Source organism: Lissotriton helveticus, chromosome 7, assembly GCF_964261635.1.
Source record: "Lissotriton helveticus chromosome 7, aLisHel1.1, whole genome shotgun sequence".
Classification (NCBI taxonomy): Eukaryota; Metazoa; Chordata; class Amphibia; order Caudata; family Salamandridae; genus Lissotriton; species Lissotriton helveticus.
The window spans coordinates 1,924,401,046-1,924,414,028 of record NC_136068.1 but is presented as its reverse complement, the minus strand read 5'-3'; the positions used below and the strand labels follow the sequence as shown (position 1 = coordinate 1,924,414,028).

Below are 12,983 nucleotides of genomic sequence, written 5' to 3'. Positions count from 1 at the left end.
CCCCGGCAGCTCGCCACCGAGGCTGACCGGTGGGAGAGCACCCGAGTGGCCCGGAGTGGGCCGAATGAGCAGAACAGAACCAACCAAGGTCACCATCGTCCCCGAGGAGGAGGAGGAGGCCCGGGCCGGGGCAGAGACGCCGCCCCGGCCGCACTCACTAACGCCACCCCGGCCCCAGCAGGCCGGGGAAACCCCCCGATGCGCCCGGGGTTCCGAGCTAACGTGACGTGTCATCGATGCCAGCGGGTCGGCCACTATGCCAGTGACCCGACCTGCCCGAAGAACCAGGCCCCCGGGCCCCGCCAGATGGCGGCCGCCGCCCTGGGAGAAGAACAAGTCGCCGAAGACACGGAGACCTATGAGTCGGAGCAGTTCGAGTGGGAACCCGCCGCCATGACCCTGGCATGCCTAGGAGGAAGAGACATGGTCCCGCGGACTCCCCTGCCCGCCAACACTCGGAAGTACAGCCAATGGGTGAGCATCAATGGGCGCAAGGCCGAGGCCCTGCGTGACACCGGGGCCAGTGTGACGGCCGTCCGCTGTCACCTGGTGACCCCAGAACAAATCCTACCAAACGTACTTTGCCCCGTCCGATCGGCAGATAACTCGGAGAGCCTGTGTCGGATGGCCTGCGTCCCCTTCGAATGGGGAGGAGTGTCCGGCATGCTGAAAGTAACTGTCCGTGACGATGCCCCCGTAGACTGCCTCCTGGGGAACGATCTCGAGAGCTCCCCGTGGGCCGCTGTGGAAAGAAGAGAGCATCTGGGGATGTTGGGTCTCCCGGACTGGGCGTGCGTAACCACCCGGTCCATGGCCACCCGCACCATCCATAGACCAGAAGAACCAGAATGGGCAGCACCTCCGCCCTCGATCACTCCAGAAGAAGACTTCCTCCAGACCGACCACCCGGACCCCACCCCAGAGGGGTCCACACAGCCCCCCGAGCTTCCCGACCTGGCTCAGTGGCGTCAAGAAGGGGGGCCCACCCAGGAACAATTCCGGCAGGAGCAAAAGACCTGCCCCTCCCTCGAGGGATTGCGACAGCAAGCGCTCGCCCAGAGCCAAGGAGACCCCACCGGGGCCCACTGGGTTTATTGGGACAATGATCTCTTGTACAGCGAACAGAAAATCGCAGAACTGGGGGCCGGGCGAGTGCTGGTGGTGCCCCTCCACTTCAGAGACTTCCTGTTGAACCTAGCCCATGATGTCCCCCTGGCCGGGCACCTGGGCCAAGACAAGACCTACCACCGCCTGGTGACTCACTTTTTTTGGCCCAAAATGAGAAATGACGTATCCAACCATTGCCGGTCCTGCCCGACCTGCCAGGCCAGTGGGAAGAGCGGCCGCAAACTCAAGGCACCCCTACAACCATTCCCCGTGGTGACCACCCCGTTCGAAAGGGTGGGAATAGACATTGTGGGGCCCCTGGACCCCCGAACAGCACAGGGACATCGCTTCATCCTGGTCCTGGTGGATCACGCTACCCGCTATCCTGAGGCGGTCCCCCTTCGTACGATAACAGCCCCAGTAGTGGGTCGAGCCTTGATGGGGATCTTCTCTCGAGTGGGCTTCCCCCGGGAAGTCGTCAGCGACAGGGGTACGAACTTTATCTCAAAATACATGAAGTCCCTCTGGCAACAGTGTGGGGTCACCTACCGATTCACGACCCCCTATCACCCTCAAGGGAACGGACTGGTTGAGCGGTTCAACCGCACGCTCAAAGGGATGATTGGGGGGTTGGAAGAGCCCCTCCGTCGCCAGTGGGATGTGCTACTACCGTGCCTTCTCTTTGCCTACCGAGAAGTCCCCCAGAAGTCCCTCGGCTTCAGCCCTTTCGAACTCTTGTATGGACACCCGGTGCGAGGCCCGCTCAGCCTCGTCAAAGAAGGCTGGGAAATGCCCCCTCTAAAGAACCCTCCAGATGTTTTCAAGTACCTCCTAACCCTCCGCAACCAGACCAGAAGGTTCAGAGAGATGGCAAAAGCAAACCTGGAGGCCAGTCAGGAGGACATGAAAAGGTGGTACGATCAAAATGCATCCTCCATCGAATTTGAACCCGGCCAACAAGTGTGGGTAATGTCTCCCACCGAACCATGCGCCCTGCAAGACAAATGGACGGGGCCCTTCAAAGTAATCGAGCGCAAGAGCCCTGTCACCTATCTCATCGATATGGAATCTTCCCGAAACCCTCTCCGGGTCCTCCACGCTAATAGACTGAAACCCCACTTTGTACGCTCCGAACTCAGTCTCCTGATGGCAACCGACAATGGAACCGAGGAGGACTCCGAACCCCTTCCTGACCTCCTACGGTCACGGGAGAAGGACGGCTCCGTGGACGGGGTCCGACTCTCGGAGGCCCTCACCCTGGAACAGCGCCAAGACTGCCGAGTCCTCCTGCTCCAGTTCTCCACCCTGTTCTCCCTCACCCCAGGGGTCACCCCCTGGTGCTTACACGACGTGGACACTGGAGACAGTCCCCCTATCCGCCATCGGGCCTACCGCGTACCAGATCGGGTACGGGCCTGCATCCAAGAGGAGGTGGCCAAGATGCTCACACTCGGGATCATCGAGCCCTCAGACAGCCCCTGGGCCAGCCCAGTGGTACTGGTCCCCAAAGCGGCCGCCCCCGGCGCCACGCCGGAGCTCCGGTTCTGCGTCGACTACCGGGGCTTGAATGCGGTCACCAGAACAGACGCACACCCCATCCCCCGAGCAGATGAACTGATCGACCGCCTGGGAGCTGCCCGCTACCTCAGCATCTTCGACCTGACAGCGGGCTACTGGCAGATCGGTCTCACACCCCGGGCCCAAGAACGATCTGCATTCTCTACCCCGGAAGGCCACTATCACTTCAAGGTCATGCCATTCGGCATGAAGAATGCCCCAGCAACCTTTCAGCGGCTAGTAAACCAGGTCCTGGCAGGTCTCGAAGGATTCAGCGCCGCCTACCTGGACGATATCGCTGTGTACAGCCACCACTGGTCCGACCACCTCCACCACCTCCGAGAGGTGCTACAGGCCCTCCAACGAGCTGGCCTCACGATCAAGGCCAGCAAATGCCAAATTGGCCAGGGGTCCGTGACCTATCTCGGGCACCAGGTGGGAAGCGGTCTGGTGGCCCCTCTGCAACTCAAGATCGCTGCCATCCAGTCGTGGCAGTCCCCCATCACCCAGACCGAGGTCCGCGCCTTCTTGGGACTCACAGGCTACTACCGACGGTTCGTGAGGGACTATGGCAGCATCGTAGGGCCCCTCACGGAACTCACCTCCAAAAACCAACCAAAGAAGGTCAACTGGACCCCAGACTGTCAAGCGGCCTTCGAGAAGCTGAAGGCCGCCATGTGCTCCGCCCCGGTGCTCCAGGCCCCTGACTACAGCCGGGAATTTATCGTCCAAACAGATGCCTCCGACCATGGCGTTGGGGCAGTCCTTTCCCAGCTGAACCCCGAAGGACTTGACCAGCCAGTGGCTTTCATCAGCAGACGGCTCCTGGCCCGAGAACGACGCTGGAGCACCATCGAGAGGGAGGCCTTCGCCGTGGTGTGGGCCCTCAAAAAGCTCCGGTCTTATCTCTTCGGCACCCACTTCCGGGTCCAGACCGATCATCGACCCCTGCAATGGCTCATGCAGATGCGGGGGGAAAACCCGAAACTACTACGTTGGTCCATCTCCCTGCAGGGGATGGACTTCACTGTGGAACATCGACCCGGCCAAGACCACGCCAACGCGGATGGCCTGTCCCGCTTTTTCCGCCTCGACGAGGAAAGTCCCCAAGAAGATGGGTGACTCTCCCCGCCTTCAGCTGGGGGGGAAACATGTTGGACAGGCCACATGAAGGGCTCGCTCCCTCCCCGCAGGACAGGGCCCGGGCCACCGTCAGCACCATTGCCCGGCCCAGCCGCCATCTTGGACACGGCACCACGCGGCCGTGCGGCCTCAGCCCGACCCCAACCCTGGGCCTGGCCAGGCCCCGACATCCCGGCACCACCCTCCACCCAGGAGGTGAACGGCCCACTTGGCAGGTCAATGGGAGTACGAAGTGTCGATGGCTCTCCCCCGCCAGGTGCCGAGCACCCCCCAGCCTCCTCGGGCGCTGGCTCCACCCCCCTGCTGGGTGTCTGGACTCCCTCATCCCAGACCTCCCGACCTCCAAGAGCGAGGGTCCGGACATCAAAGGGCGCCAGACCTATAACTGAGGCAGCCCCAGGACAGGAAGGCAGTTGTATCCTGGAGTCGAGAGACACCGCGACGAACTCATCCTTGACGGACTGCTGGCGCTGCCACAGCCCTGCCTTGTGAACTATTGTCCTGCCTGCTGGCGCTGCCGCGGCCCTCTGCAACCTTCATCCTCGTGGGACCTGCTGGCGCTGCCGCGGCCCGTTGTAACCTTCATCCTCGTGGGACCTGCTGGCGCTGCCGCGGCCCGTTGTAACCTTCATCCTCGTGGGACCTGCTGGCGCTGCCGCGGCCCGTTGCAACCTGCATTCTCGTGGGACCTGCTGGCGCTGCCGCGGCCCGTTGTAACCTTCATCCTCGTTGGGACCTGCTGGCGCTGCCGCGGCCCGTTGCCACCTACGACCTCTTCGGGACCTGCCGGCGCTGCCGCGGTCTGACCCCTCCGAACACCGAGCTCGAGGATTGTGAGCCATCACCACTACACCCCCGTACCCGTGGGTACCCAGACTGTCCCGCTACCCCCTTCCCCTACTAGAGACTAGAATTGAGAGGATCATCGTGTCCTGATTGCCTTGTATCGTACCACTCTACTCCCAGAAGTGCCTATAAAAGGTGTTACCCTGAACTTTGTGTGGTGTCCATCTGTGGGGGGGAAGTTACCTGTCTGTGCGATCACTGTGCTCGGCCGACCCTCCAGGTCCCCGTCTAACAGGCTGTTTTTCCACAAGCAGTTGAAGGCTTAATCTGCTGGCAAATGTCACATTGAAGAACATAATCACACGTCTATTTGTACAGTCCCCGCCACCAGAAAACGCTGTTGTAACTGAGCCACAGTAGCCGAAACGCCCGCATGCGCAGACGCAACTCCTTCATGGGCCGCTGTGAACAATGTGTGTTTGTGATCTGCGTTGGGAATCAACCTCTCATCAACGTCAGGTATTTTCACATAAGGAACTTTATCAGGACTAAAGTGGTATGAATACTTTGAAGGGAACCCCTTAGGATATTTACTTCCCTTCTCAGTCGCAACAACAGCTGCCAAGATATTATCATTGTTAGAACTGGGGGTCTCTAGTTGGCAGAGGTAGGTACCACTGTCCAACTAGGGACCCTTGCTTCTAGTCAGGGCAAGGAGATAACCCTCTGAGATAACCCCTGCTCACCCTCTAGATAGCTTGGCACGAGCAGTCTAGGCTAACCAGAGGCAATGCGTAAAGTATTTGTACCAACACTCACAGTAACACAGTGAAAACACCACAAACTGACTCCACAACAGTTTAGGAAAATAAAGGTATTTTAATCTAAACTACACAAGACCAAAATGACAACAATCCAACATACACAGTTCAAGAATATGGTTTCAAATAGAGTTCTTAAGGTTGCGTTAAAATTCTTTACGTTGCGATAGAATTCTCTACGTTGCGATAGAATTCTCTACTGATGCGTGAAAAGTTCACAGTTGCATCACGTTTACTCACAGTACCTTTTAGTTGCAACAATGTTCCAAAAGCAGAAGCTGGTGCGGTGGAAAACAAGCGATGCGTTGCTCCTGAGACCCTGGGGAGGTGTTTGCGACAGCCCCGCTGTAGCAGCGGGCGTGTTGCGACGAATCCGGTCTGTATGGGGAGGAAGGCCACTTGTATGGATTCCGGTGTGTAGGTTCCGTAGGAAGTCTGTTCTTGCAAAGGCATGATGCGAAGATCTCATAGGGGCTGCGACGATCTCCGGGGCAACGATGCGCGGTCCAGCGGTGATCCTCTCTCTCGCAGCTCCTCGATGCGATAGTTCTGAGACGATGCTCGCAGCGGTGTGATGCGGTCCGCAAGCAAGCGGTGCGGCGATCTCACCCAGCGACGACAGGCTCTGCGACGATACTCGCAGCGATGTTAGATTCTCCCGTACCGGTCCGGTGCGTCCCGCAAACGAAGGATGCGATGTCTCTGGCAGCGGCGTCAGGTGCTGCGACGATCTCGACCTCCGTAGCGGCGGGAAACTTCTCGCACTGTCGGGGATGCGCTCCGCCAGCGAGCGATGCAACACTTTTCAGTTTCAAAAGTCTCTCACGCTTGGTTTCAAGCTCCCCAGCACAGGTACAACTTCCAGAGGCCCCACAACTGGATCAAGCACTCTAGGAAGGACAGAACTCTCTCAGCAGAGTTCAGGGAAGCTGGGGGTGAAGTCTTTTTGATCCTGGGACTTCAGAACAGGGAGCCAGCTCTACTCAGGCCCTTGGAGATTCCTTCAAGACAGGGGACACAGCTCAGCAGCAAAGTCCTTCCCCTCTCCTTGGCAGCAAAGCAACAGGTCAGTCCAGCAGAGCAACAGCAGGACAGTCTTCCTTCTTCAGTTTCAGCTTTCTCCTTGGCAGAGGTTCCTTCTTGATTCCAGGATGATCTAATTTTCTGTTGTCAGGGGTCCTGTACTTATACCCCTAAAGTCTTTGTTCTCTTGGTGCATGTGGGCCCTGAGCCCGGTCTAAACCAGTTCTGGGTGGATCCTGAGCACTTTGTTTTGCCGGCTGCATCTTTCCTTTCAGAGTGAGGGGCAGGGTCCTCAGCCGCCCAGCAGGGGGGTGGAGCCAGCATTGTGGAAGGCAGGCACAGCCCTATTCAGCCCAGGTGCTAACTCCTCCCACCACTTCAGTTGCAAATGCAGTCATTCAGCCTAGTGCTGACTCATCCAGCCTCCTGGGGAATCCCCAGCCCCTGTCACTCCCAAACCAGACAGTCAATACACAAACAGGCCCAGGCACACAGAAGGGTCAGACAAGAGAACAGCAGCTTTCTAAAAGTGCTGTTCTCAAACACAGGATTTAAAAACAACCTTTCCTAAAAGATGTGTTATTAAATTCTGAGTTCAGGGATACTAGATACTTATGTCCTATCTTGTTCCTATGGGACGAAATGCTGTTAACCACTGTAGCCAGCATCCCCCCTGTTAACCTATGGAGCAAGATAGCCTTACAGTAGTGAAAAACGAAAATGGCTGCCATTCACTACCAGAGCATGTCACCTGCACTAGTACATGCTCTACCTTTCACATATACTGCACCCTGCCCAGGGTGCAGCTCCAGTGCTGAACGTTCGAAAAACGGGTGGGGCAGCGTCGGCTAACGGACGTGCGCAGCACTACCAAGGTAGTGCACGCGACGACCGTTGGCCGACGGCAGCAGCCAACGGGTTAAATCCCTAAAGCAGTTTCGTGTATATCAATTTTAAAGCCAGATTTGGGGTTTCAGAGTTGTGTGATATTCAGGTGCTCTCTGCCCTCCTGCTGTGGCCCCATCAGTAAAATAAACAAACACAGCAGTAAAAGTGGCCCGCAGCAGCTAATGACAGAGAAGGAATGTAACAGTGGTGAGCTGGTGAGCTGGTGAGCTAACAGATGAGCACACTGCAGGCTCTCTGCCATCTCTGGCCTCAATATTAATCATTTTATTGTACAGTTCATTAAAACTAACCCTGGGCGTAGTTTGTCTAGTAGCGCTACGCGTAGCTACACAAAGTGCACTTCGCACTACGAGAGCTACGCGTAGCAACGCGGACTGCGTAGTGCGGTAGGGAAAATGGTGTTTGCACAGATTGAACAGTGCAGATTTGTACTCGAGTGGCAGCTTTCTCAACGCGGACTGGTAGTTTCTCATCGCGAGTGATCGCAAGCATGCACGACCACTCGCAATGAGAAACCTGACAACCCGGCGTTGAGAATCTCGCCGGGAGGTTTATTTTCCACTCTCGCAATCGGCAAATTGATGTTGCTGATCGCGAACGAGAAAAAAGTCTTGCCGGGATAGTGATTTTGCTCGCTCGCGGTCGCCAACTTGATGTTGAGGACCGCAAACAAGCAAAAAATGCCCGCTATGCGTTTTTGTACTGTGCTACGTGCAATTTGTGTAGTGCGTAGTTGCGCAAAGTACGCACGCTCCATGAGTGTAGCATAGTCCTACGCCCAGGGTTAATTAAAACTCACAATATAAAAAACAATCTGTGATAAAATTATGTTCGACGTCATCTTGTACTTTTACATTTAAAAAGTACAATACAAAATATATAAAGAAACTGAGATTGATACATCTTTTATTTGAGAGTTAAAGTTTTAAATGTAAAAGTACAAGATAACGTCGAACATAATTTTATCGCAGAATGTTTTTATATTGTGAGTTTTAATTAATTGTACAATAAAATTATTATTATCACTGCCAATCTCTGGCATCAGGCTCTGTGAGGTCACAGGTTAGCGCTGTAGTGACGTCACTAGCTAAGTACAGGGAGCTGAGACCACAACCAGCCTGCACCCCTGAGCCTAGTGTGCACAGGCTTTAGACTAAAGTGCACAGGCTTTAGACTAGTGTGAATGGGCTTTAGACTAGACTAGTGTGCACGGGCTTTAGACTAGTGTGCAGGGGCTTTAGACTATGTGCACGGGCTTTAGACTAGTGTGCATGGGCTTTAGACTAGTGTGCACGAGCTTTAGACTAGTGTGCACGGGCTTTAGACTAGTGTGCACGGGCTTTAGACTAGTGTGCATGGGCTTTAGACTAGTGTGCACGGGCTTTAGACTAGTGTGCACAGGCTTTAGACTAGTGTGCACAGGCTTTAGACTAAAGTGCACGGGCTTTAGACTAGTGTGAATGGGCTTTAGACTAGACTAGTGTGCACGGGCTTTAGACTAGTGTGCATGGGCTTTAGACTAGTGTGCACGGGCTTTAGACTAGTGTGCAGGGGCTTTAGACTAGTGTCACGGGCTTTAGACTAGTGTGCACGGGCTTTAGAATAGTGTGCAGGGACTTTAGACTAGACTAGTGTGCATGGGCTTTAGACTAGACAAGTGTGCACGGGCTTTAGACTACTGTGCATGGGCTTTAGACTAGACTAGTGTGCATGGGCTTTAGACTAGTGTGCACTGGCTTTAGACTAGTGTGCATGAGCTTTAGACTAGTGTGCATGAGCTTTAGACTAGTGTGCATGGGCTTTAGACTAGACTACTGTGTACGGGCTTTAGACTAGTGTGCACGGGATTTACACTAGTGTGCATGGGCTTTAGACTAGACTAGTGTGCACAGGCTTTAGACTAGTGTGCACGGGCTTTAGACTAGTGTGCACTAGCTTTAGACTAGTGTGCACAGGCTTTAGACTAGTGTGCACGGGCTTTAGACTAGTGTGCATGGGCTTTAGACTAGTGTGCACGGGCTTTAGACTAGTGTGCAGGGGCTTTAGACTAGTGTGCACAGGCTTTAGACTAGTGTGCATGGGCTTTAGACTAGTGTGCACAGGCTTTAGACTAGTGTGCATGGGCTTTAGACTAGTGTGTACAGGCTTTAGACTAGTGTGCACGGGCTTTAGACTAGTGTGCACGGGCTTAAGACTAGTGTGCACGGGCTTTAGACTAGTGTGCATGGGCTTTAGACTAGTGAGCACGGGCTTTAGACTAGTGTGCAAAGGCTTTAGACTAAAGTGCACGGGCTTTAGACTTGTGTGAATGGGCTTTAGACTAGAATAGTGTGCACAGGCTTTAGACTAGTGTGCATGGGCTTTAGACTAGTGTGCACGGGCTTTAGACTAGTGTGCACGGGCTTTAGACTAGTGTGCATGAGCTTTAGACTAGTGTGCATGGGCTTTAGACTAGTGTGCATGGGCTTTAGACTAGACTAGTGTGTACGGGCTTTAGACTATTGTGCACGGGCTTTACACTAGTGTGCATGGGCTTTAGACTAGATTAGTGTGCACAGGCTTTAGACTAGTGTGCACGGGCTTTAGACTAGTGTGCACTAGCTTTAGACTAGTGTGCACAGGCTTTAGACTAGACTAGTGTGCACAGGCTTTAGACTAGTGTGCACGGGCTTTAGACTAGTGTGCACGGGCTTTAGACTAGTGTGCACGGGCTTTAGACTAGTGTGCATGGGCTTTAGACTAGTGTGCATGGGCTTTAGACTAGACTAGCATGCATGGGCTTTAGACTAGTGTGCACTAGCTTTAGACAGGTGCTCCATAATCGTGGCTGGGGCCCGTCAGCCAATGTTACTTTTAAAGCCTAGGAGCGTTGCATTCTGGGCCTGGTAGTGTCACTTGCACGTTGATAGTGTGAGATGAAAAATCCCACCCTATAAAATGTGGGCCACGCCCAGAGACTGCTCTTTCTGGAAAAAAAGAATTACTGTAAAAAAGTAAATGTACTCACCGCATTTAAGGTAAGAAACCAAGAGCAGGTCGTCTGCCCTGAGCTGGAACGCGTCTAGCGCCTGGAAGGTCTCCGGGCTGCACAGCATACTGGGGTACACCACCCCCTTGTAGGTGAACAGCAGCTCCTCATGGGCCTTGTCTTTCGATGAGGCTAAGAGCTTTTCGTTTGTTTCCACCAAGCTCTTCAAGTTTGCCATCTTGATGCAGACTGTACGAGGCGCTATGACGAGAAGGGGAGGGCCCCGAGGCGCTGTGCGGGGGAGGGAAGGGCTACGAGGCGCTATGTCAAGGAGGGCAGCGAGGCGCTGTGTCAAGGAGGGCTGCGAGGCGCTGTCCGAGGAGGGCTTCGAGGCGCTGTCCGAGGAGGGCTGTGAGGCGCTGTCCGAGGAGGGCTGCGAGGCGCTGTGCCAAGGAGGAGGGCTGCGAGGCGCTGTCCGAGGAGGGCTGCGAGGCGCTGTGCGGAGGAGGGAGGGCTGCGAGGCGCTGTGCCAAGGAGAGGAGGTCTGCAAGGCGCTGTGCCAAGGAGGGCTTCAAGGCGCTGTGCCGGAGAGGGCTGCGAGGCGCTGTGCCGAGAAAGGAAGCAAAGTGCTGTGTCACGGAGGGCTTCGAGGAGCCCAGGAAGGATGCGAGCCTGTGAGTGCCGAGAGGGTGGATGGAGGAGACACACAGCCCCTTCTGTCCTTCACATAAAAGTTGCCAGCATCATTTGTGTGACAGTCACGTGAGCAGTGACAGGGAGGGTGTCTCTGTCCCTTAGGGTGGGGTGTGCGGGGCTGGACGGCGGTCAGAGCTGCCTGGAGCAGAGCCAGCTGTTACGACACCAGACAAGGCTTGTTTTTACACCCTCAGCCCGGTGCATCCTGGGGCTTGTAGTTTGGACTGCATGCAAAGGGCTGTAGGCAGTGATACCGGGGCTGGTTAAAAGCCCCCCCCCCCCCCCCCCCCCCGGCAGCTCCGGGGCTCAGCGGGGGTTGTGTTGGTTTATAAAGAGCTTTCCTCCCCCTTGAAGCCCAGGCTCGAGCTGAGCTGGTATTTAAGTCCCGTCTCCTGGCTTCACCATCTACAACATACCCTGGAATGCAACGGAATATCCGGGCCCCTGTGAGCCGTGTGTGGCCCCTGTGAGCCATCTGTGGCCCCTGTGTGGCCCCTGTGTGGCCCCTGTGAGCCGTGCGTGGCCCCTGTATGGCCCCTGTGTGCCGTGTGTGGCCCCTGTGTGGCCCCTATGTGCCGTGTGTGGCCCCCTGTGTGCCGTGTGTGGCCCCTGTGAGCCCTGTGAGCCGTGTGTGGCCCCTGTGAGCCGTGTGTGGCCCCTGTGAGCCGTGTGTGGCCCATGTGAGCCGTGTGTGGCCCCTGTGTGCCATGTGTGGCCCCTGTGTGCCATGTGTGGCCCCTGTGAGCCACATGTGGCTCCTGTGTGCTGTGTGTGGCCCCTGTGTGGCCCCTGTGAGCCGTGCGTGGCCCCTGTATGCTGTGTGTGGCCCCGGTGTGCCGTGTGTGGCCCCTGTGTGCCGTGTGTGGCCTCTGTATGGCCCCTGTGTGCCAAGTGTGGCCCATGTGGCCCCTGTGTGGCCCCTATGTGCCATGTGTGGCCCCTGTGTGCCGTGTATGGCCCTGTGAGCCGTGTGTGGCTCCTGTGTTTGCCGTGTGTGGCCCCTGTGAGCCGCGTGTGGCCCCTGTGAGCCGTGTGTGGCCCCTGTGAGCCCTGTGTGGCCCATGTGAGCCGTGTGTGGCTCCTGTGAGCCGTGTTTGGCCCCTGTGTGCCGTGTGTGCCCCCTGTTTGGCCCCCTGTGAGCAGTGTGTGGCCCCTGTGAGCTGTGTGTGGCCCCTGTGAGCCTTGTGTGGCTCCTTTGCGCCGCGTGTGGCCCCTGTGAGCCGTGTGTGGCCCCTGTGAGCCCTGTGTGGCCCATGTGAGCCGTGTGTGGCTCCTGTGAGCCGTGTTTGGCCCCTGTGTGCCGTGTGTGCCCCCTGTTTGGCCCCCTGTGAGCAGTGTGTGGCCCCTGTGAGCTGTGCGTGGCCCCTGTGAGCCGTGTGTGGCTCCTTTGTGCCGCGTGTGGCCCCTGTGAGCCGTGTGTGGCCCCTGTGAGCCCTGTGTGGCCCATGTGAGCCGTGTGTGGCTCCTGTGAGCTGTGTGTGGCCCCTGTGTGCCGTGTGTGCCCCCTGTTTGGCCCCCTGTGAGCCATGTGTGGCCCCTGTAAGCCGTGTGTGGCTCCTTTGTGCCGTGTGTGGCCCCTGTGTGCTTTGTGTGGCCCCTGTGTGCCGGGTCTGGCCCCTGTGAGCCATGTGTGGCCCCTGTGAGCCGTGTGTGGCCCCTGTGTGCCGTGTGTGGCCCCTGTGTGCCGTGTATGGCCCCTGTGTGCCGTGTGTGGCCTCTGTGAGCCATGTGTGGCCCCTGTGAGCTGTGTGTGGCCCCTGTGTGCCGTGTGTGCCCCCTGTTTGGCCCCCTGTGAGCAGTGTGTGGCCCCTGTGAGCTGTGCGTGGCCCCTGTGAGCCGTGTGTGGCTCCTTTGTGCCGCGTGTGGCCCCTGTGAGCCGTGTGTGGCCCCTGTGAGCCCTGTGTGGCCCATGTGAGCCGTGTGTGGCTCCTGTGAGCTGTGTGTGGCCCCTGTGTGCCGTGTGTGCCCCCTGT

The 12,983-nt window shown here is 56.9% G+C and overlaps 1 protein-coding gene across 1 annotated transcript in view; it reads right to left on the bottom strand.

Moving 5' to 3' along the window:
- The window catches only part of LOC144770904 (sulfotransferase 6B1-like), a 366,913-nt gene extending 355,908 nt beyond the window's left edge, over nucleotides 1-11,005 (bottom strand). Inside the window, exon 1 of the mRNA XM_078655695.1 lies at nucleotides 10,354-11,005. Within this exon, the coding sequence (XP_078511821.1) occupies nucleotides 10,354-10,552 (199 nt within the window). The 5' untranslated portion in view covers nucleotides 10,553-11,005. The remainder of the gene's footprint in view (nucleotides 1-10,353) is intronic.
- Between the last annotated feature and the right edge of the window lie 1,978 nt (nucleotides 11,006-12,983).